The sequence below is a fragment of the Arvicola amphibius genome, chromosome 5 (assembly GCF_903992535.2).
Source record: "Arvicola amphibius chromosome 5, mArvAmp1.2, whole genome shotgun sequence".
NCBI classification, from domain to species: domain Eukaryota; kingdom Metazoa; phylum Chordata; class Mammalia; order Rodentia; family Cricetidae; genus Arvicola; species Arvicola amphibius.
The window spans coordinates 14,816,677-14,840,690 of NC_052051.1; the positions used below are offsets into that span (position 1 = coordinate 14,816,677).

The following is a 24,014-nucleotide window of genomic DNA, read 5'->3' on the forward strand; positions in this document are numbered from 1 at the left end:
TCTTTCTGTCCCCATTCAGTATTGCATCTGCGCACACCTGCTGGGCTTTGCAGCTGAAACTCATTTTACTGCTGCGTAATACTCTGTGGAGCAGACAGTCCGCTGTGTTTCCCCACTAAGTCGATGTGAGCATTCTCAATTGTCTCCATACGTGGGCATTTTTCTCCAGCGGAGTTGCCCCGGGAGAGATGAACTCTGTGTCTCTCTCTCTCTCTGTCCGTCCCTGTATCTCCAGCCACCCTGGCGTCCTTTCAGTTTTAGCTCCCAGGAGTCTCTCACACACATAACGAATGTCCCCTTGTAGTCCACCTGCCCTCGCCTGGTGAGCTCCAGCCGTCGTTGACTCCGCTAAATCTCCCTAATTACACACTCTCGCCTTGGGATTCTGTGGGTCTACCCCGCAGAATCCTGCCCCACGAGGCTCCGGGGCTCGGTGCCTCCAGCTCTGGCCTGCACATAGTAGGCGCCCAGGCAACAGTGGAAGCCTCGGTGAAGAAGGGGCCGGAAAGGGGTCAGGGCTTGGCGGGGACACTGGGGTCACGCCTTCTGGGGGCTCACCTGGGGTTTTCTAGGGTGTAGCCGCCGGGAAGATCTGGGGTCCAGAACTCTGGGAAATGGGCGCCAGGGCTGCAGGCGGACCAAGGGCGGGACCCGAGCCCCGGAAGGCGGAGTCTCCGGTGTGGGCGGGGAATGGGAGGGACCGGCCGGGGCAGCCCGGTAAAAAAGAGCGTGGCGGTCTGCCTTCTCTGAGAGTCCTCGGGAAACGACCCTGCCACCGAGCCAGCGCGGACCCGGAGAGCTTCGGCGGCGGGAAGAGCTTCGGCACCGGGGTGCACACTCGGCACCATGGCCCAGACGCCCGCTTTCAACAAACCCAAAGTGAGCGTGGAGGGGCTCCGTCGCCCGGGTTGTGCCCCCGGGCTGTCCCAGGGCTTAGCCGGGCCCAGCCCTGGGAGTCTTCACCCTTAGAAGCATAGGAGGACTCCCGCTGGCGTCTCCCATCGGCCAAGGCCGTGGCTTGCTTCCGGACTGTCGGGCGAGAGACGATGTGGCAGGGAGCGTCCAGAACCTGGAGGTGCCTCTGGCTGGCCTTCGGATTCGGCTGCTGTCCATGCCCTGTCCACTCCGGGTCTCAGCCCCGCTGTCTGTCAAATGGGCACTCAGTGGGTGGGGCTGCGCAGCTGTGCGAGCCTGGGCAGGGACCTGATGTAGAACCTTAGTAGAATGGGGCCCAGGGTCTCTAGCTGTTAAGTGTTCGGTGAGTGGCTTTATCTTCAGTGTTATGATTGCTTTGTGGGCACCAGTTAACTTAGGTTTGTGGGTGAGTTTGTGGGTGCGCCCGTGGGGAAAAGTTGTGATCCAAGCCAGAAAGGGGAAAGAGGCAACAGAGCGCTGGGGAGGAATTCCTATACACCCTGGGCCTTTGGCCACAATAGGTTTGTTTGGGGTCAGGTCATGGCCCTTGACCCCTAATGGAGTACCCCTTGTCTTTCTGCCTGCAGTTGTAGCTTCTTGGAAACAATGAAAGTCAGGGAGAGTCCAGGTCCCTAAGGCCAGCTTTGCAGCCCTCAGGGATTCTGTCCAAGGAGGCCCTAGACCCAGTAGTTAGGCAGGCAAATTGAACTGGTCAACAGAGTGAAGACTGAGGACCCAGAGGGAGGAATCAGAGACAGCCAGGCTCAGATTTACCCCTCCAAGAAACAAATGTTGAATGGTGATGGCAGACATCGCAAAGGCATTAGTAAGAATCCGGTGTGTATGTTGTGCAACATATGTGTGCCTGGAGGGGGAGAGGGAAGGGCAGGTAGGCCTGCTCCTCCCGTGGGGAACTCACTCTGACCCTGCCGTCAGATGCTAGAGGCTAGGGCAGGGCACGCCTTCTTGCCCAACCCATGCCTCCTGCACATCTTGTCTGGTGCCCCTCACGATAGTTAGCGCCTCTTGTCATTGAAGACTTTTTTTTTCTTTTGATGGTCTGAATTCTCTTCACCCTTGGTCAGGGGAACCACCTCTCCTGATGGGAGCGATGGAAGCTGAAGATGAATGACAGGTGACAGATCGATAGCACCTTACCCTTTTGTAACAGCGCTGTGGGGAGTGCCAGTATACTATGATTCCCCGGTATTGTCACCTGGTTCATGGCCGATCATTTCCTCCTCAGCCTCAGACTGCACACCTGGGGGAAAGGACTTCATTACTAGGTCTACGCCAAGGACTTCATTACTAGGTCTACGCGCACCGGCGTCTGGGTGTTAGGAGGCAATGCTTGAGTGGAAAGGTAGCATGTTGGCTGCTGTGTCTCATGTCATGGGGAGGGAGGAACATAGCTGTGGCCAACAGAAGTGGGAAGGGGACACTGGGATCAGCATCTGGGCAGCCTGTGTGATTGAGTTTTACCAGTTGAAGCTTACTGAGGGCCCAGCCTTCACACCATAACTGCATACAGCCAATCCATTCTGGCAATGACCTTGTAAGGTAGCCAGTACCATCTCCATGTGCAGATGCAGAAACGGGTGCAGAGAGCCTAACTAGAATGTAGCCAAGCTGGGAGAAGAGCCCACATTGAGGGCTGGCTTCAAAATCCCGTCTCCTATGCCAGGCACCATGGTACACACCTGTAATTCCTAGCATTTGGAAGGCTGAGGCGGGAGGATTTTTTTTTTTTTTTTTTTAGTTCCAGGCCTGAACTATATAGCAAGACCTTGTTTGGGATGAGAAAATGACATAAAAGCCAGAAATTCCATGCGCCTGTCTCCCCTGGGTGAGCTCTGCAAATGCCCTGGGATGAGATGGCGTCTCACCTGAGCCAGGCAGCAGCCTTTGCTGGGGTCTCACCTGAGCCAGGCAGCAGCCTTTGCTGAGGTCTTTGGTTTCTTATGCCTACCACCAGCTGGGACCTAGGGGCTTGGACAACTTCAAGGTGAGCCGATGATACCTTCCAGAGTTTTTGTTTTGTGTATATGTAAGTGTGCGTGCAGGCCTGCGTGTGGAGGCCAGAGAATAACCTTGGGTATCGGTTTTCGCCCTCCAGCATGTTCCTCTCTGGAACACCAGGATAGCTGCCCCAGGAGTTTCCAGGCGTTCTCCTGTCTCTGCCTCACATTTCATAAGAGGAGTAAAGGGGTTGTAGATGTGAGTTACCATGCCTGGCGTTTGTGCGGGCTCTGTGGATTTGAACTCGGAGCCACACACTTGTGTACAAGCTCTTTTCTTCCTGAGCCATATCCTCAGCTTTCCCTGCCAGATTTAGAAGTAATCTGACTTTAACTGCAGGCTGAGACAGAGAAGGTTGGGGTGGGGTTGAGATACGATGTAACACTGCTGGTCCACCAGCCTACCCCGAGGAGCAAGAACCTAGACACCTGCTACCTGCTTTGATTGAGTGCTTGCTTCTTAAAATTGCTGGGCACTGAAGAAGGTGGATAAGTGTGTGTGTGTGTGTGTGTGTGTGTGTGTATGTATACACCAGTGATCCTTATCACTGAAGCAGGGCTAGAAAATTCCGTGGCTCTAGTTGTTGCCATGTGTTAAAGTTCTGTGCTGACCTCGTACCTCTGGCTGTGATGGGATGATGGGGTCGTGAGTACTGGGAACCTTTAGCAGCTTCGTTCACAGAATCCTGAATGACTGAACAGGCAGCTGTCAGCATCCTGTTTGCAAGTGGAGTTGTCTGAGGACAAGAGAGGAGAAGAAGTGTGCTCAAAGCTGTACTATCTGTGCATCTCATGTCTTAGACTTTGAGGGAACTGACCCAGGTTGGGAAGGCTGTTTGAAAGCCAGCCACATGTGGCATGATCCCCGGGCACCTTTGCTCTCTGACACTTGGATGTTTATACCGAGAGCGGTTCTAGCTGCTTTGTATGAATTAAGTCACGTTTTGTTCACAGCAGTCTCCTGGGACAGGTCCTGTTATCTTCATTTACATTGGAGGAAACTGACTCAGAGAGGCAAAGGAACTTGCCAAAGTAGCACCACCAAAAAGCAGCATAGGTAGGCTGCAAGTCAGACTGGCCTAAAACTGAAGTAGGTGCTATTGACAGCTTTGCTAATTAGAAGTTTGTCTTTTGTGAGATAGAAAAGGGGAGTGCAGTGATGTTAAGAGCAAGGACTTAGAGTCAGTGTCTTGGCCTTGGACTTCAGACAGACCAGGGTAGAACCCCTGCCTCTCAGCTTGGCAGCATCAAGTCCTCAGGTAAGCAGGCCCTGAAACTCAGCTGTCTTCAATAAGCTGGGACAGAGAAACGGCTGTTATGGGGTGTTGGGGAAAATCTACACCGCCATGGTTTCTGCTAAAGTGCCTGTGTGTGCTTCCTTCCGGAGGTTGCAGTGGGTGCTTCCTGGATTCCGGGTCACCCTCATTTCTTATTTTGAGCAGGTGCATTGACTTGGGTTCTTGTTGTCTTTCCGTTACCAGAGCCACCTGTTAAAATGAAACTACCCATGGGAAGAGACCATCTCACCCGTTTAGATTCATGTGACAGTTGTTGGGGAGGGGACAGAGGGAGATTTGGTTTCATGGAAGCCTTTGTTTGACAGGGCAGAAAAGAGGAAGGGGTCTGTGGTCACACAGGGAGGCAGAAGACCAGCCTGTCTCCTGATTCCAAATCCTGAGAGACTTGTTCTGCAGACTGAGAGAGGACTGTCCACCTGCCTAGGTGTCCTGAGAGAGTCCTATGGCCATACCCCTGGGGTTTGTGGAGGCAGCACTGTAGGATAACCTTGAACAAGGGGGACCCCAAAATGAGGTTGAATGCTATATTTATCATGGGGTTAGGGGTATGGGTGAGCCGTGCCTCAGAGTGGCTGCAGGGCTAGATAGCAGTGTGGGGGCCAGAGCTAGGCCCATGCTGAGTTCTGCCCTCCCCCTTAATTACTGGAGTTAAGTAATTTCCCTGTGTTTTAGTTTTCCTGTGAAATGGGAATTATACCTGTACCCGTCTCACGGACACCAAATGTGACCTGCTTAGTGTGGGCATGCCACACTGATAGCTCCTGTCTGTAGGGACCTGTGTCACCTGGTGATCATCCTGGTCACATTTTCCCTTGTCTGCCTAACGCCTTGCCTTGTTTGGATAAAAGCTTCTGGCTTCAGGCTCATGCAACTTCCTGGCTGTGGTGTTCATTTGTTTGTAAAACTGTTGTGACCTAAGGCGAGTTCTTCTCTGAGCCTCAGTCTTACCACCTATAAAGTGGGGGTAAACTGGACTGTTTCCTAGACTTTTGAGTCATAAGATTTTGCCAGGTGGAGATGCTTCTTGTTGGCTGGGAACTTCTGGGGTGATTCATGAATAGCACTGGAGAACTCCACCAGGCCCCAGGTCTATAGGAAACACCAAAGGGCTGCTTGGCTCCTTCCAATCTGTACCTTGGAGCTACAGGAGCCCAGAAAGGGCTGAGCTGAATTTGGAGGTGCTTCCTGAAGGAGGCGGGGCTGAAGCAGTTCATTGGCCCAAGCCTACCTTGGTTGGTTGGTTTCATCCTAAAAGTTAGTCAAGAGGTGGTGGGACATGAGGTGCTGACCCCTGCTCCACCCAAGCCCTTGCCAGGATGAGGAAGAAAGAAGGGACGTGGGCTGGCAGTGGGTACCTGTGGCTGCTCTGCCCCCCTGGATTCTCTACCGAATCTGCCATTGCTGACATTAAGACTGAAGGGTGGGGGTATCAATGACATTCAGTAGACCCAGAGCACATTTTGCTCTGCCAGGTGCTGTACTAGGTACCGAAGACACACTAGAGTGACACAGACGGGTACCTGTTCTTGGAGAAGCAAAAGTGGAATGAAAGCAGAGTAGACGCAGGTGTGGTGGCGCACACCTTTAATCCCAGAGTGCAGAGGGCAGAAACAGGTGGATCTCTGAGTTTGAGGCCAGCCTGGATAGCCAGGGCTATGTAGAGGAGAGAGACTGTCTCAAAAAAAAAAAGGAGAGAGAGAGAGAGGGGGGGGAGAAGAGAGAGAGAGAGAGAGAGAGAGAGAGAGAGAGAGAGAGAGAGAGAGAGAGCGGAGAGAAGAGCTAGAGATGATAGGAACAGTGTTGTGTGTTTAGGCATGTGGAGGCCTGGGGGACACCATTGTCCTACTGAGGCCAGCCCTGTCCACCTTCTACAGGCTTGAAGCAGATATGAGAGCATCTGATCAAGGAGGGCCAAGATTTAGATACTTTAATTCTGTCCACTATCTCCAGCATGTCTTGTGACCTGAACGCACCTCTCTGGACCTCACCTATGAGGCTGACATCTCTTGGTGCTTCCTCAGTTCCTGACACACAGTAATTTTCTGTTAGTTACTAAGCTGCTTCCTATCCCCAGCAGCCCTAGGAGGTCTTCCTGCCATTCTCACACATAATGGCCAACTGCGAGCCAGTCTTATTGAGTGACCACAGAGAGAGATATAAAACTCCCCAGAGAGGTCAGGAGGCTGGACAGAGACCGGGCACCAGGGTCGGGATGGTGTTGTGGCCCTGAACAAGACCTGGACTTAAGGGCAGGAGGACTTGGGCCCCGACTTTGCTCTCCTGTTGGTCTGCTCTGACTACTCTGAGTTTCACATCAAAAACCTCTTTATGGGGCTGGAGAGATGGCTCAGAGGTTAAGAGCACTGACTGCTCTTCCAGAGGTCCTGAGTTCAATTCTCAGCAACCACATGGTGGCTCACAACCATCTGTAGTGAGATCTGGTGCCCCCTTCTGGCTTGCAAACATGCATACAGACAACACTGTATACATAATAAATAAATAAATCTTTAAAATAAACCTCTTTATGCACAGCTGCTGGGGTCACATAAATGCGGACGTTGCCTAGGGTCTAAGGACAGCGGGAGCTCTGAGAGCCCCTGCACTATCTCACAGGTGGTCCTGCCTGTTAGGAGCTCAAGGGCAGACCGGTTCACTGACAGATCCCTGAACCTTTAGAGCGCTGGTTCTCGACCTTCCTAATGCTGCCACCCTTTACTAACAGTTCCTCATGCTGTGGTGACCCCCAACCATAACATTATTTCTATTGCTACTTTGTAACTATAATTTTGCTACTGTTATGGATCACAATGTAAATATCTGACATGTGACCCCTGTGAAGGGGCCGTTCAACCTCCAGAGGGGTCGTGATCCACCAGTTGAGAACCACTGTTTTACATTCTTCTCTGAGCCTCAGCTTCCTCCCATATAAAATGGGTGTGCAGTCTTTGCCTTTAATGTTGTGGCATACACAATAGACTCAATAGACACCCTAACTTCCCTTTTCCTGAACATGGTCCCAGCTCAGTCTCCAAACTTGTACCTCCATGGTCATCTGGGCTGGTAGATTGGCTTCTCAATGGCAGCTTTCTGGAATGTTCAGTGGGTTACCTATCTACATTGTGAGCTGTCTGTGGCAATGGTTTATGCTTTTGCTCCCTACCAACCTGTTCCATGTGGCAGCTTCTGTGGAGCAGGGTGGACAGCTGGCCTCAGAGGTGCCCTCGCCCCTGCCTGGTTCTCTAAGACCTACCATAGGGGGATGTCGTGGGTTGGACTCCTAATTACCAAGGACCTACTGCATGTACAGTGTAGCACGCCCTGCACAGTAGCTGGCTCTCATCTGGACACATACATTAGCAATCTTCTGCTGAGGTTTACTCCCAGCCTGCTCTCCACCCAGAAAGCCACAGTTTTAAGGGCTGCACCCTCTCCCCTGCCTATTGAAAATATTTCTGTTGAAAACCCATCTCCATGAGTAATTCCCTGCAGGTTTCCCGATTCCGCCGCACACTAACTCCTCCTTGATCCTTTCTTCTCTCTGGTCTACTCTGCCCTGCAGGGCTCCTTCTTCAGGTTGGCCCTCTGAGCACGCTGTATTGTATCCCTTGATGTCTGATTTTCTTTACCTTGTGGCTCTGCAGGGTGTGTGGGTATGTGTGTGTCATCATACCCTAGGGCTCTAACCTCCTAAGGGCTCTTGTTCTGATAAGTGGGACAGGACAGACCAGCCCAAGACAGTATGGATGCTTCTAGAGCTGGCTCGTTGGCTATCTGCCTGGAGCTTCTGGGAGCCTTTCTGCTCCTGATGGTCTCCTGGGGGCTGGCAGGTGGGGCAGTCACATCCTGACAATTGTCGCTGTTATACTGCAGCAGAGACACTGTGGAGGTGTCTCTCTTGATGTGTAACTGCTTTCCCCCAGTGCCCTTGCAGACCTCTGGCTCCCACTGATGGAGACAGAGCACAGACACCCTGCCCTGACCCACGGTGGGATTCCCCTTCTCATAGTCCTGGCTTTGTTTTGCCTCCGACCACTCCTCCCCCTTTCTCGGTGACCTCCTTTACTCCCATCATCCATCAGTGTCTACATGGGGCCAACTCACTCCTGCCTCAAAAGAAATGAGCTGCTGCGATCCACAGCTACCCTCTGCCCCTCCTGGGCTATGTGGTCAGCCATTCAGAAGTAAGGTTCATAAGAAAATCATCTAAACCTTCTCTACTTTCTCACTTCCATTTACTCTTTGCCTTTCCCTATCTGGATTCTGCTCTCCTTGCTCAGGCCTCTAGCATAGGGCTCTAGGGCATTCTTCTCAGCCTTGACTGTAGTTCAGAAAACAAAACAAAAACAACAAAAACCAGAGCTGAGACTCGGGGGGGCATCGTTGTGTCCTCCTTGCCTTGACCTCTGACAGAGCCTGGCTATATGAGATTCCTGTGGCAGCTGTAACAAGTGACCACATGCTAAGTGGCTTTAAAGCCACAAAACACCTTGGGCTCCATCCCCAGCACTGAAAAGACAAAATAAAGGCAGTTACATCCCTCTTCCCCCAGCCCAACACTCTACAGTTCTGGAGGCCTGCAGGATGATGCTCACACTGAAAGCTCAGGGGTCAGCCCTTTGCTTTTCCAGCCTCTGGTAGTGTCAGGCATTCCAGACTTACAGCCTCATGGATCCAGTCTGTCTCTGTGGTCACATTGTTCTAGAGGTCTTCTACCTCTGCCTCTAGGACAGGAAAGTACATTCAGAACCTGTCCAGATAGTTCAGGATAAGCTTCCCCAAGATTGTGGATGATTCCATGTGCTACCATCTAAGACTGGATGATCCCGTATGTTACCATCTAAGATAGTGGATGATACTGTCTAAGATTATGGGTGATTTCATATGTTACCATTTAAGATTGTGGATGAATCCATGTGTTACCATCTAAGATTGTGGATGAATCCATGTGTTACCATCTAAGATTGTGGGTGATTTCATATGTTACCATTTAAGATTGTGGATGAATCCGTGTGTTACCATCTAAGATTGTGGATGAATCCATGTGTTACCATCTAAGATTGTGGATGAACCTGTGTGTTACCATCTAAGATTGTGGATGAATCCATGTGTTACCATCTAAGATTGAGGATGAATCCATGTTATCATCTTAGGTCCTAGTTACTGGTTCTAGGGCTTGAAATACAGGCAACTCTGGGGGCCCGTGGTTGACCCAGTGTTCCCACCCAGGGAGGTCACTGCTCCCCTTTATTTAGCCTGGTGGGCTGGCCTCTATATGCCATGTCCTCCAGCGTCTCCCACTATCTTTGGCTTCTATTCCCCAGGCTCTGCCTCCCCTGCACTAAGTGCTGGCTTAAGCTAGGGCCTGGTTCTAGACCCCAGCCTCAAACTCTTGTCTGTGATGGCCTTTCTCAACCTCAAAGAAACTGGGAAAGCCAACAGCCAGTGTGATCCCAAGCTGGGGGTGAGCTGCTCTATCTTCTCCCAGCTTGGTGGCCTTAGGAGTGCTGGGCACTCTAAGGACCTGCTGACTAGAGGCTTTGTCCCCTCTGCTGGCTGCTGCCATGGGCCTGGTTTCTTCTGCTGGAAATGGGCTCTGTAAGAGTTCCTGGGGCTAACCCTTGGGCCAGCAGTTCCCAGATGTTCCTCCTCCATGGCAGGCCTGCCAACATCCTTATCTAGGCCACCAATTTCCAGATATGGCCACACCTTGGAATATACCACTTCTGGGTCTCCCTTGGTCCAATAAATTTACTCCATGACCTGGATAAGGCAGATGACAAAGTCCCTTAGGTCACTGGCTCCTGCCACCTGTTGTACCTCTTAGCAGTCATAGAAAACAGCATCTCCCGGGGGCAGTGGCTGCCTCCTTTGGGCCACACCTCTCCACAGACACTGTCTAAAGTCTTTGCCGCAGTTTTTGCAGAAGACTGTAGTATCCCACACTGTTCAGTTGACGCTTAGGCCCAAAGAGACCAAATATCTGAGATGAATTATCCAATGGTAGAACTGGGAGTCTAGACAAATAGACTCTTTCCAAAACCCCTGCTGGTAGCCTTGGCTTTATGTGCAAGGTGTCACACACGGGACTGGACAAATAAGAGATGATTGCCAAGACCTTTCTAGAGGATCAGAAAGACTTAGTTACCAGATATGTGGCCTGCTGAGGTAGGCTGGACTGGCACCGGTGTGTGACACGGAGTCTGGTGTTTGTATATTTGCATTTACTTCACCCTGCACATGCAAGTGTGTACTTTCCCACAGAGCTGTACCCTCCAGTGGAGTCTTATATATGTGTGTGTGTGTGTGTGTGTGTGTGTGTGTGTGTGTGTGTGTGTGTGTACGTGCGCATACAGGCATGGGTGAGTATATGCATATGTGCCAACATGTGAAAGCCAGAGGTCAATATCGGGTGTCATTCCTAAAGTGCCACCTCCTTATTTTTTGAGACAGGTTCTCACAAGGGATCCTGGGGTTTACCCATTAGGCTAAACTGGGCTAGGAAAGCCCAGGGACCTCCCCATCTCCATCTCCCCTGCTCTGGAACTGTAAGTGTGCACCACCACACTTTTCGTGTGAGTGCTGACTGAACTCAAGTCCTATGCTTGTGCAGCAGTACTTTATAAACTGAGCTGTCTTCCTGAGCCCCAGAGCCTGATTTTTGAGGTATCTACAGTCGGCTATTCCTGGTAAACTCAAGAGTTGGCTGAGGAAGATGGCTGAGGGCAGCAGCTCTGGTGTGGTAGGGGCTGGCTCCCACTGGGACTGTGACTGGCCTCATTCAGATCACAGTTTGGGAATTGGATTGGGGTTAGAACACTGACTCTGCTGCTCCCCAGCTGTGGCTAAGGCAAGGGTCGGGTCCCTGCTTCCATTGCTTGCTTGCTACGTGACTTTGGACAAGGCATTTAACATTAATTTCCTGAGCTGTGAACTGCATAGCACAAGTGTAAGACCCCCCACACACACACACACAAAAAAAAAACCCACAAACAGGTAAGCTTAGACAAGAGCATTCATGTAAAGAGTTTAGGAGGTGTATTGACTAAGGGTCCAGGAAAAGGTGGCTTCCAAAGTGGCCCTCAGTCTCTGTTGGTGTCTCATTGCTCCTTCTCTGCCCCTTGCAGGTAGAACTGCACGTCCACCTGGATGGGTCCATCAAGCTAGAAACCATCTTATACTATGCCAAGTAAGTCCATGGTCAACCACAGTCCTCTCCAACATCCAGCGACATGTACAGCTCTTCTTGGGGGACCCTGGAGATTCCCAGGACTCTGTTCACCCCTTGTGAGAGTCAGGCCAGCCCTTGGTGGAAGATGGTGTTGTCCTGGGTTCTTTCCATTCCAGCCGCCATTGGTTGGAGGTGGTAGGCAAGCATCCTACCTTCTAGCTGTCGGGAAAAGCAAGCCCCGCCCCTAGCATCCTTCACTCCTTTGCTGCAGAGCACTCTGTGCATCCTGGGAGGGTTCTGCTCGGCGGGCTTTTCCTCCACCTGGTGCTTCCAGCAGCCTCTTCCTGCCCTGGGATGTGGCTGCTGTTCAGCCATCATAAGCACACATCGGCTGCCCCACACTGAGTGACTGCCTTAGCGACTCCCTCCCACTGCTTGGGAGGCAGTTGTGTAGTTCACCCTACCTGACAGGTGGGAGGATGGAGCCATGAATGCCAAAGGCGGTTTCAGTCCAGAGGTCTGGTAGAGTATTTTCTCCCATTAACAACGCATCCAGGGAGCTCTGTAAAGTAAGGCCTGAAAAACGAGTGTCTATCAGATGCCACCATAAAGGTCACTCCCAGATGTCACTGTCAGCATCTATGGCTCTAGTGTCAAGGGACACCTCTGGCCTTATCTGTGTGTGGCCTTTGATCATCTGGAGCTAGTTGCTATTGCCACAGGGCCTTACTGAGGTCATCTGGGTGGGACACTAAGACGAATTCTAATCAGGGATTATTAAATGGTCCAAGAAGGCTCATTAGCCGGGCCAAGAAGGCACGAGTATCCTTGAGTGAAAGAGCAAAGTGTGGATATTGGGGGCCGGTGTGATTTTTCTGGCCTCAGTGAGCTCGGGAGACGGGGGTGCCGTGGAGTCTTCAGGAACCAGGGAAGAAGCCTTGCTTCCAGTGACCCCTTCTCTGTCTGGGTGTCTGGGTGACTGTTGGCAATCATCTCTTCTTCCTTCAGCTCCTGGGTTGTGTCCTTCGTAGTGCCTCTTACCTCCTTCCCAGGCCCCTTCCCCACCCTGAGGGCTCTCTGTGGAGCATATGAAGGTCTAGCCTCCTCTAGTGCCATCACTGCACGGCTCTGAGCCACCACTGTCCCTTCTCTTGTCATCTGCAGTCTGTCTCCAGGTGCCTACCATGGCCTCACCATCCTCTGGGCTTTAGGGCTGTAGTCTGACCACTGACCTTTGAACATAGTTAGCAGTGTGTCCCTCTGAAGGCTTTCCAGGATCACCATGGCTGTACACAGCCTTAGGAAGGTGACTCAGGCTGGCTGGCCAGCAGCAAGAAGCTTAATCTGGAGGGACCAGTGAGTACTGAGAACCTGTCTATGGGCCAGGAGCACAACAGGGGCAGGGACCATAACCCCAAGGTAAATTATGGAGACCTGGGACTGGTGAGGATTCATGACACACAGGCTAGAGCGGGGAGACCTTGGTGTTATCTACTGGGAAACTATGGGGACTTGTTTTATTTTATGGCTGTGCTGGGAATGAAACCTAGGGCTTCTGCTGTAAAGCTAAAGTCTAAGCCCCTTAATATTCTCTTTTTTAAACACATGTGTACACACAGACACACACACGCATGCATGCATGCACGCATGCACACACACCAATAATAACAATAGTGGTATAAAATAGGAGCAACCAAGGCCTAGAGGGACAGACACTGCAAACTGGAGCTGACTCACAGTGGGTGGAGACAGCAGAAGCAGGAAGGCACACCAAGTTCACACCAGCTTCCTGCAGTCCACGGGGAGGCAGAGCTCCCGATGTAGGAAGAAGGCAGGGATGGGACAGAGTCCTGAGCTGAGTAACCAGCACAGCAGACCTATGCTAGGTTGGGCAGGTTGCTAAGACAAGCCAGCCAGGAGGACAGAGGGAGAAGTCCTGATACCAGCTCCTGTCCTGGGAATTAAGATACCACACAGTCTAATAGCTTCTGTCTGGGCATGTTGCTCAAACATCTCTGCCTACCCTGGACCTGATGAGGAAGTCGTGGGCTTGCTATGATACTCACCCCAGCAACAGCCAGCCTGTTAGTCCCTTGAGATATATTGACTTGTCTCTCGGTCTACCACCCTGAATTGCATTTAACCTTAGAAGCCAGGCAGGGCCAGGCCTGCTGAGTACTTGGATGAGCAATGTGTGATTTGTCGTGACTTCTGGATACAAGTCTCTAGAAGGCCTCTATGCTGGTCTCTAGGCCTTGGAGCTCAGTATCCTCATCCGTCCCAGGGGAGAAGCTAGATGGAAGGACCCCTTGTTTTCTTACTGGAGTTATCAGTCTGTTCCATGCTGCCCTGGGAGGCCTGACTGGATCTTGCCTTGGCATCTCGTGTTTTTATTTTCATTCATTTGTTTGTTTTGTTTGATTGGTTGGTTGGTTTTGTCGAGACAGGGTTTCTCTGTAGCTTTGGAGCCTGTTCTGGAACTAGCTCTTATAGACCAGGCTGACCTCAAACTCACAGAGATCCGCCTGCCTCTGCCTCCAGAGCACTGGGATTAAAGGCGTGCGCCACCACCGTGCGGCTTTGTTTTGTTTTTTCCAAATGTAGTTTTAAAAATTCATTTATGTGTCCAAGTGTTTTGCCTGCAAGTATGTATGTGTACTACTTGCATGTCCTGATGCCTACCAAGGAGCAAGAAGGCATCGGATCTGCTCGAACTGGAGTTAGAGATGGTTGTGAGCCTCCGCGTGGGTCTCGGGATCAAACCAGGTCTTCTGCAAGAGCAGCCAGTGTCTCACCCCCTGAGCTCTGGCTGCAGCCCCTCATCCTCAGTTTTATTTTCAGGAAGAGAGGCGTCACCCTCCCGGCAGATACAGTGGAGGGGCTGCGCGACATCATCGGCATGGACAAGCCCATTTCGCTCCTGGCTTCCTGGCCAAGTTTGATTACTACATGCCTGTTATTGCGTAAGTTGCTCCCGATCCTTGTGTCCCACAACAGCACCCGTCCCTGTAACTAAGACCAGACTGAGCTGCTGTACCTCCAGCCCTGCTTCTTACCATAGTGTGCCCCTGAGCCAATTCTCCTATGCCTTTGGACTCCTAATCTCTTAACCCATTCAGAGGCGGAAGAGGCTCTATTCAAGCCCTGTGCTGGTTAGGCTATGAGATGTCTTATTCAGAACTCACTGCCCTTGCCAGCTAATATCCCAGACCCATGCCGCCATCACAGAACTTAGAGGAAGAACCCTTGGCCTAGGTCAAGAAAAGACATGTGGGGGTAGGTCTGAATCAGGTCCCCATGCCCCAGTCTAGAGCTTTGGAGGGTATGGGCAGGCCAGGTGCTGGAGCGGGAAATGGAGGTACAGTAAGTTGGGTCTGTCTTGGATGTCTTGAATCACTGGTTGAACAAGGACCACTACTAGTCTCTGAAAAGGCCCAGGAACTGCCATTAGAGAGTGTCAGAGAAAGGGACTCAGACTCTGAAAATCTAAGCCAGGCTTCTGACCCAAATTTACCGGCTTCTTTCTGTGTCGCTCAGAGCTGACACTGAAACCCACATGCCAGGTGCAGGGGTCCTACAGGGTTGAGCCCTTGCTTTCCGCAGATGCTGACTCCTCCCCTACCCTTGGGGACTGACATACCCCAACCTCAGGTCCTCGTCGGCCCCACCACCCCACCCTCATTCTCTCTGCCTGGAATGCTGTTCTCTAAAGGTCCATGGTTTGCCTTCCACGCACATCTGCGGGTGTCCCTTCTCAGGAAGGGGTCACTGGCCATGTTGTGGTGCACTGCATCAAATCCTGGCATTATCTGTATCAACAGTGTTCCTGTCTGGCAGACCATGTGTGTTTTCCCTTTCCTTGGTTCCCCTGTCACAAGGTGACCAAAAGGGCAGGGAATCCGAGCTCCTGTTCACTGTGTACTGAGGGTCTGTGTCCAGTATGAGGGGTTCAGTGCCCCCTGGAGAATGACTGGAACCACAGCTCTGGGAAAGGCAGAGAGCAAGCCCCTCCCTATAGCAAAGCTGAGACCCAGAGCCTACCCGCATCCACTGAACCTCCTCCTGGGAGTGCCCCATTTCCCCAGAGCTGGGCCCTTTCTTCTCACCTAAAAGCGAAGGGGGCGCTTGCTTGCCTTCCCTTGCTCATGTCCCTGCTCTGGAGGAAGTCCTACCTAGGACAGTCCTTTAGCGTTTGATCAGTGTTCGCAGAGGCCCTCAACAGGTCACTTTGTGCCTTGCTCCTGTAGCCTACACTCAGCAGCAGCAACTAAAACACTTCCAGCATCCAGCTAATCACTTCTTTGTAGCATGTGTCCGCACCAACCAAAGTCCTGGCCTAGGTGAGGTTTCTGATGTTTTGTCATTTGGCCTCACAATAACCATTTGACAGAGGTATCAGAGAGGGCAGCTAATTAGCCCAGGATCACACAGACTGTACCATGTCTGAACATCATTTGTCCATTCCAGAGTCAATCTGAGCTGGGTGGTAGTGGCGCATGCCTTTAATCCTAGCGCTTGGGAGGCAGAGATGGGCGGATCTCTGTGAGTTCGAGGCCAGCCTGGTCTACAGAGTGAGGGCCAGGACAGAAGCCAAAGCTACACAGAGAAACCCTGCCTCTACAAAACAAAACAAACAAAAACGAAAAAACCCAGAGTCCCTCTGGGTTCACCATCTGTGCCCCTTCTCTCCCTGCCAGCCTCACGTCCATTATCCAACAAAAATTTGGCTACTGTGCCCTAGGCCCTTCCTTGGATGCAGTGTCATAGCCATGACAACATAGGGGATCCTTGCCTCATGGGAGTCAAGGGGACATGGGAAATAACACTTCAGAAAAAGCATGTGATATCTAATGTCAGTGATCAGGACATGGAGAAAGGATCCCCAGAGAGAAGGTAGTCTGGGCAGGGCCTTAAGCTGGCATTGGGTGGAGGCAGGCAGAGTCCTGAGGTGGGAGGGACAAGCTTGATGGTCCTTGGCCAGAGAAGAATGTGAATCACAAGATGCTAGCAAAGCTGGTGACCGTGCCATTGGGCTGGCTTCAAGGCAGAGCTTTCTACACAACTGGAAGCCATAGGGGCTCAGAAGAGAGGAACAGCATGCTTTGGTTTCCTTTATAAAAAAAAAATTATGGGGTTAGGAGGCCACTAGATACATGCTCCACCATTGAGCCACACCCCTAAGCCCTTGTTTACTTTTCTTTTTAGACTGGGGCGGGGATCAGAGGACAATTTGTGGGAACCTATGCCCTCCTTCCACCCTGTGGATCCTGACAGTCAAACCCTGGTCTTCAGGCTTGACAGCAAGTGCCTTTTCCCGCTGAGCCATCTCATGAGCCCTCTGGGATTTTATTTTTAATCAGTCCCACTGCCACGTGGAATGGCATGGTATCAGGGCAAACGTGAAGACATGCCCGTTAGAAGCAGTTTCCGTCACACAAGGGCAAGGGGTCAGAATAAGTTTAGTTCAGAAGCACAGATGCCAGGTCTTGCCAGGTGGCTTGGGTCTTCTCTGCAGGATCTGAAGAGGGTTGCAGGCACCTCATCAGGTAACTTGGGTCTTCTCTGCAGGATCTGAAGAGGGTTGCAGGCACCTCATTTGCCACGGGAGCTCCCAAGGAGATGAAGAAGGTTGTTGCCAGCTTGTCTTTTTCCTTCCCAGGGGCTGCAGGGAGGCCATCAAAAGGATCGCCTATGAGTTTGTGGAGATGAAGGCAAAGGAAGGCGTGGTGTACGTGGAAGTACGCTACAGCCCACACCTGCTGGCCAACTCCAAAGTGGACCCAATCCCCTGGAACCAGGCTGAGTGAGTGGTAACACTGGAAGGGGCTGCATTGCTCAGCCCCGAGAGGGCAGAATGCTGAGAGCTTTGGCCTTGCCCTGCTCCGTGAACTCAACTCAAACAGAAGAGGCATGATCCCTAACCCTCTGCCTGTGGTTACATCTCTGCCCTAAGCAAAACGCTTGGCTAGCTGCCCACGACTCTGCCTGGCTTAGCCAGTGACATCTAGAGGCTCTGCTCAATGAATGAGCCTGGCCCATTCCTGTCTTCTGGTCTGGACCTCTTGCATCTGGAAATATCTTAAAGTCCCCTTGCCCCCTCCCTCTGAGCTGTGATTCTGATGCCTGTAGACAGTGGCAGCCCGACAGGTTCAAATTTAGCCCCCTCTCCATCTAGAAATAGGGAGGGCTGTCTGACACCCCCACATTGGAATCTAATAGTGCCCAGACAGCTCTGAGGAAGTAGGCCACTGCATAGGGGCTTGAAATCATGTCCACATGTCTCCCTGAAAGACATAGGTCAGGGGCAAGGCTGCTCCTCCCTGCTCCAGTTCCATGGTTACCATGGCTACCAGGGCCTGAAGTCCCTCCTTCCTGCTCTCCCCACACAGAGGGGACCTCACCCCTGATGAGGTTGTGGATCTTGTGAACCAGGGCCTGCAGGAGGGAGAACAAGCATTCGGGGTCAAGGTCCGGTCCATACTGTGCTGTATGCGCCACCAACCCAGTGAGTACCACTGTACCCTGCTGGCCGCCTGGCTCTATCCCAGAATCCCGTACCCTATGTGTCCAGTGAACTCTTGGCAGCTCTAGTGAGTCTCGTGAACGGGAAATCTAGGTCTTGACAGCCGCGTGACCAACAGGAAGCTCATAGCCAAAGGAAACTAAACAATAGGGAAACGTCTACAACCACAAGACGGTTTGGCCCGGTCCAGAGCCTCTTACATAGATCTGACTTCTGAGGTATCTGGGATTCCTCTCTTGTTGCCAGCACTGGCCAAACATCCAGGGCTCAAGCTTCAACCTGCAGTGCCCATTCTGTGATACAAGTCACATCACCCCTTTGAGTGTTCACACCTCGTTACAGGATGGTCACACTCACTTTGTGCCCCTACCCTAAGGATTAGCGGGAACAGAGCCAAGGGCTGATGTGAGGTTATGGGGCTCACCACAATAGCGCACGGCCTGCATGCCTCTTCTCAACCCTCGATGCCGCCTGGGGATCCAAGTCAGGTCATCGGGCTTAAGGCTTTTACCCACTGAGCCATCTTGTAGGTCCACATCGTAACTCATGGGGCTCTTAATGTAAAACTGCATGATTCATTAGCAATGAACTCATTCCTGGGGTATATCATGGGCTAAATATTAGACTCTATGTTCCCATTTTCTGAGTGAGGGTAAGTCTGCCATGGTGTTGGTAAGCACTGAGGGAATGACCTGTTTGTCACTTACTGAGCCCAGCCTTGTCTCAGCACACCCTCGGCCATGTGCAGTGGTGGTAGTCTTCCTCTGGGAAAGAGGTTTTGGTGGGGGAAAAGGTTTTGGTGGGGGGAAAAGAGGCTTGGGTGGGGGAAGACCCAGCAGTCAGGATCTGAAGACAAGACACTGGATCTTATGTCTTCTCTAGACAGATGAGGGCTTACAAACATCCAGGAGGGCGGCCGGGCAGCCCTGCTCCCATCCTGTCTGATGATGCTCCGTTGAACCTCTCTCCCAGACTGGTCCCTTGAGGTGCTGGAACTGTGTAAGAAGTACCATCAGAAGACTGTGGTGGCCATCGACCTGGCTGGTGATGAGACCATCCAAGGAAGTAGCCTCTTCCCAGGCCACGTGCAAGCCTATGAGGTGGGCCTGACAAGGGGAGAGATGTTCCTGGGGGGAGCTTGGATGGCAAGCCTGGGGCCTCCCGAGTCCCCAAGTGAGAGACTCCGAACAGGTTATAACCAAAGCCCCAGCATGGTGATGGGAGAGCTGTGTCTGTGTCTGCATCTGCCTGTGGTTTGCTGTGATCTTGGACAGAACTGCTTCTTTCTGGGCCCCATTTCTTAGTTCTACACTTCTTGTTAGAACCTTGGTCTATTAACTTGAACTTTCTGAAACTCTACCCTAAATCGTGTTAGTTTTGCTTTAGAATATTAGACAATGTGTTTAAAACCCTTCGACAGTGTCGGTGCAGGAGCTGCAGAATAAGGATAGCTACCACTTTTATTTACGACACTTGGAAACCAGGCCACACCCTCCTGTGTACTTATTGAAGTAGTCTCGCCTGACTCTGAGGACAGTCACACCTGCCAAAAATTTAGACCAAGTGGTCAAAGACAGGGACCCTCTGGGGACCTTCTAGGGACCCCTCGGAGTCAACCCCCAAACTGTCTCTTCCCCTTCTAGGGGGCTGTGAAGAGTGGCATTCACCGCACTGTCCCATGCTGGGGAGGTTGGCTCTGCTGAGATTGTGCGAGAGGTAAGGAATCAGGAGCCCTGGGCCTCCTCTTCTGACTCCAGTCCTGCTCCTGGACTCACCTCCTCTCTGCTTCTCCATAGGCTGTGGACACGCTCAAGACCGACAGGGTAGGACACGGCTACCACACACTGGAGGACGAGGCCCTCTACAAGAGGCTACTGCAAGAAAACATGCACTTTGAGGTGAGGGTGTGAGGCTGGGAGCTGTCTCTGGCTACCCCATGCCTTTTAGACAGAGGTGGAAAGGCCAGGCAAGCTGACTGGGAATGGCCAGTGGTGGAGGTTTCAAGGGCTTTTGAAGCAAGGAGGTCCTGGCAAAGCTGGCAAGAATGGTGCCACAGCAGGTGGCTTGGCCCATCGGGGTATGGCCTGGGGCTCACTATGCCAGCCACACCACGTGCCAGCCACACACCTGCCCCTTGCAGGTCTGTCCCTGGTCCAGCTATCTCACAGGCGCCTGGGATCCCAAACGGAGCATGCAGTTGTTCGGTGAGATCTGGTTCCTGGGACCCATTTGGTTCTCTGGAAGGAAGGGGAGGGAACGTAGGAACGGGCACCTGGTCATCCTGGGTTCTTAGGAATGAAGTTCCGTTGGCTGGGTGGGAAGCAGGCAAGGTATTGCTGTCCTTGTCCAGCGAATGAGGACTGCGAAGCTTACGTGCAGACCCGACTGTGGTCCCCACCTACTGACTACTAGAGCTGAGGCCCCATAATGCATCAGACACAGCAGAATGCCCCCTCCCAAAGGAAGCTTCTGCATTTTCACCAACTCTGTCTTCTGGGCTGTGGGCAGACGAGTCTCACCCGGCTGGGTGTTTGCTGCTCTTGGTGCTGTTGAGCACTCATCTGAATGCCAGCCTGAAGCTTTTCCCTGGAGCCTCTCTCCCATACTACAGGACTCCCATCAGCAACCAAGAACAAGGTCTTCCTATCCTGTGACCAGGTCCTTAATCAGGGCTCGTGTGAGGACAAAGCCACCTTCTCCTAAGGCAGGATACAGATGGCAGAACCTGGGTGCTGACAATGGACAGGCCAGCACTGGTGCCTGTGGCACACCAAATGGCGGCTCTTGGAGGCACACGGGTCTATTAGCACGCTGGCTAGAGGGAGGTTTAACTCATCTATGCAAATACAAAGGCTGAAGAAAAAGACTCTAGGTGATGGTGGATCAAGGTCTAAGGAGAGAACCCACAACAGTGGCATTAAGGGGCAGGTAGAAACAAGGGAAGTCAAAAGCGTGGTGTCAGTGGTTACGGGTGCTTGCTGTGCAGGCATGAGGATGACCAGGGTTCAGATTCCAGCACTCACTAAAAAGCCAGGCATGGCCATGCACACCTGTGACCCCACTACTAGGGAGGGGTGGGGACGGGAGGACTGTTGGGGCTTCGGATTCAGTGGGAGGCCCTGACCTAGAGGACTGAGATGGAGAATGAGGAGGATGGCCAGCACCTTCCTCTAGCTCCGCCCATCCACACACACAGGAAACTAAACAAAAAATTTAAAATAATTTTTTAAAAAGTATAGTGTCGCGGGCAGTGGTGGCACACGCCTTTTAATCCCAGCACTCGGGAGGCAGAGGCAGGCGGATCTCTGAGTTCGAGGCCAGCCTGGTCTACAAGAGCTAGTTCCAGGACAGGCTCTAGAAACTACAGGGAAACCCTGTCTCGAAAAACCAAAAAAAAAAAAAAAAAAAAGGTATGGTGCAGAGAAATCTAAGAATGGTGTTTTGAGAAGAGTCAAAGTGTCCAATTCTGGGGCTGATAAGATGGCTCAGTATGTAAAGGTGCTTGCCACAAAGCATGACAACCCAATAACCTATATGGCAAAAGCAGAAACCGACCGTCACAAATTGCCCTTTGACCTCCAAACATACACCATGACCATACATACACAGCATAAATACAAATTTTAGAACTGTTGATACTAGGCTGGAGAGGTGGATCAGAGGTGAGAGCAATGGCTGCTCTTAACAGTGGCCCTAAATTCAATTCCCAGGTTCACAACCATCTGTAAGAGATATGGTGCCCTCTTCTGGCGTGCAGGCATACATGCAGGCAGAACACTGTGTACATAATAAATCTTAAAAAAAATCAAAACAATAATGGTGTTGAATACTGCTATCCAAGCAAGCAAGGTTGGAGCCAGCAGAAACCAATCAAGCTCAACAAGATGGTGGGCAGGGGGTTGTGCCAGGAAGTTTATGTGGTGTATTGAGGAGCATATGCAGGAACTGAGGCCTGACTAGGAGAGGGAGGCAGGGGTGCCAGCCACATTCCAGAGCTGAGAAGGGGAAGGTTAGAGGGCACAGATGCATGAGGGGCTGTTGCCTTCCTGGCTCTGCAAACTGCCCTCCTCCTGGCTCTCACCTCAGCTCCAGAACGCAACCATTCATGCTGTCTAAGGCTGGGTGAAGATTGAACCAGGGAGATAGGCAGCCATGAAGTAAAGAGGCTCTTTTTCTCCCTCCGCCAGCTTCAAGAAGACCAGGCCAACTATTCACTCAACACAGATGACCCCCTCATCTTTAAGTCCACCCTGGACACTGACTACCAGATGACCAAACGAGACATGGGCTTCACTGAGGAAGACTTCAAGCGACTGGTGAGTGGGTATGAGCTGTGGGGTGTCTGTGTTAGGACTGCCTGCAACCTCTGGAGACCCACAGTGGGTTTCCCTGACATGCCAAGCTGAGTCTAGCACCAAAGGCCTCCCACAGAGATGCCTTGACACTGGCATCCCAGCTGAGGGATCAAGTGGCTTAGCCTTTGCTTGGGTTTGATCCCTCTCTCAGACAGGTGTGCCTGGCTGTGGAAAATTTTGTGCCATTTAGGCTGCTCCTAGCTGAGACCTTGGTCTTGGGTTCTGCTGTCCTGAGTGAATCCTTGCAAGGGCCTCTGCCCACATCTAACCTCCTCACACCCACACTGAGTACGGTGGTCTGTGGTCTCTGCTATGGCTCATGCTGCCTGTGGCCTAATACAAGCCCCTCGCCCTGGTTCACGAGACCACTCCTTCCTGGCTCTTCAACTGTTTTCCCTTCTAGAACATCAATGCAGCCAAGTCAAGCTTCCTCCCCGAGGAAGAGAAGAGGAGCTTCTGGAACGACTGTACCGAGAATACCAATGGCCACCAGAGGCTGAAGGTACACCTACCTCGGGGAGGTCCTTTGGGGAGCGGGGGCCAGCGCTGAGAATTAGTGAGGCCTGCCTGGCTTCTGGGTGCAGCTGTCAGTCAGCCTCTTGTCAGGGAGGCTGTTTCCTGAGCGGTGACTACTGTCTGGACAGGCTTCCTGCAGATACTCCCAACCATCATGGTAGCCTGAGGTGTGACCCTAACAAGGAGCTGGCCCAGTCCTATTTCCATGAATCCCTTCATTTCTGCATATGGCCTTGGCAAGCCACACATTCCCTTGCCTGTAGCCCCTGTCTTGCTATCTCTGGTAGGAAGACATTCTCGGGCCTGGAATTCTGTGCTTTCCCCGATGCCTTATGTGTTATAAGTGGTCTGATCTTTCTACCTCTCTGACTTGACCAGCAGGGCAGGTCCCCTGAAGATGGCAAGGCCACTCTCTGAGCCTCAGCCTGTGGATGGAGCCTTCACAACTCTGTGACACTCTTACCTTCATTCCTTCCAGACCTTGGAGCGGCCAGGTCTGTCCTCTGATCAGGTGTTCTGGCTAGGGCCCGTGGCCTTGCCAATTGTGGGTATGGATTGGAAACTTCCTTCTAAGGCTAAAAATCTGGTTGTTTAATAAAGCAGCTGGTGACTGGCATCCTGCAGCACATGGTGAATGTGGTCTTGGGGCTGCTGGCTGGGTGGGTAAGAGGCCCCCACATGGACACTGGACCGGAAGAGCCAGGACCTTTCCTCCAGAAGTGACATTTTCCCAGAGGGGCGGTTTGAGCAGGTGCTCCTCTAACCAGAATCCTTTGCGGCTATTTTCATTATTTTAAAAGGTTATTCATTTTTATGTATATGGGTGTTTTGCCTGCATGTAGGTATGTGCATCGTGTGTGCCTGGTGCCAGAGGAAGTCAGGACAGGGCATCAGATCCCCTGGAACTAGGGTTCAGACAGCTGTGAGCTCCCTTGTGTGCATGTGCATTAGAGGACAACTTTGAAATGGTGCTTCTCTCCTTCCACCATATCAGCCCAGGGACTGAACTCCGAGCTGTTAGTCTGGGCTGCAAGCACCTTTACACACTGAGCCATCTCACAGGCCCTCAGGTTATCGCCGTGGCTGTGTGAGGATGGGGTGGGGAAGGGCTCATCACGTGAGGAGTTACACTGCCTCACTACAGGACAGAGGGGCAGTGGAACCCTGCCGGCTGAAGATGTTGGGGGTACAAAGCCCAGGTGGGCATTTGGTGATTAAAAG

General features: G+C 52.0%; 1 protein-coding gene across 1 annotated transcript; it reads left to right on the plus strand.

Moving 5' to 3' along the window:
• Positions 1-718: 718 nt before the first annotated feature.
• Positions 719-24,011, plus strand: Ada (adenosine deaminase). The gene is given in 16 exon segments (XM_042055116.1): positions 719-879; positions 11,356-11,417; positions 14,241-14,314; positions 14,317-14,362; positions 17,059-17,202; positions 17,789-17,904; positions 18,895-19,022; positions 19,566-19,598; positions 19,600-19,638; positions 19,719-19,820; positions 20,063-20,102; positions 20,105-20,136; positions 22,110-22,238; positions 22,681-22,723; positions 22,726-22,960; positions 23,864-24,011. Coding segments are annotated over 16 exon segments (1,404 nt in total). The 5' UTR covers positions 719-846.
• Positions 24,012-24,014: the final 3 nt, after the last annotated feature.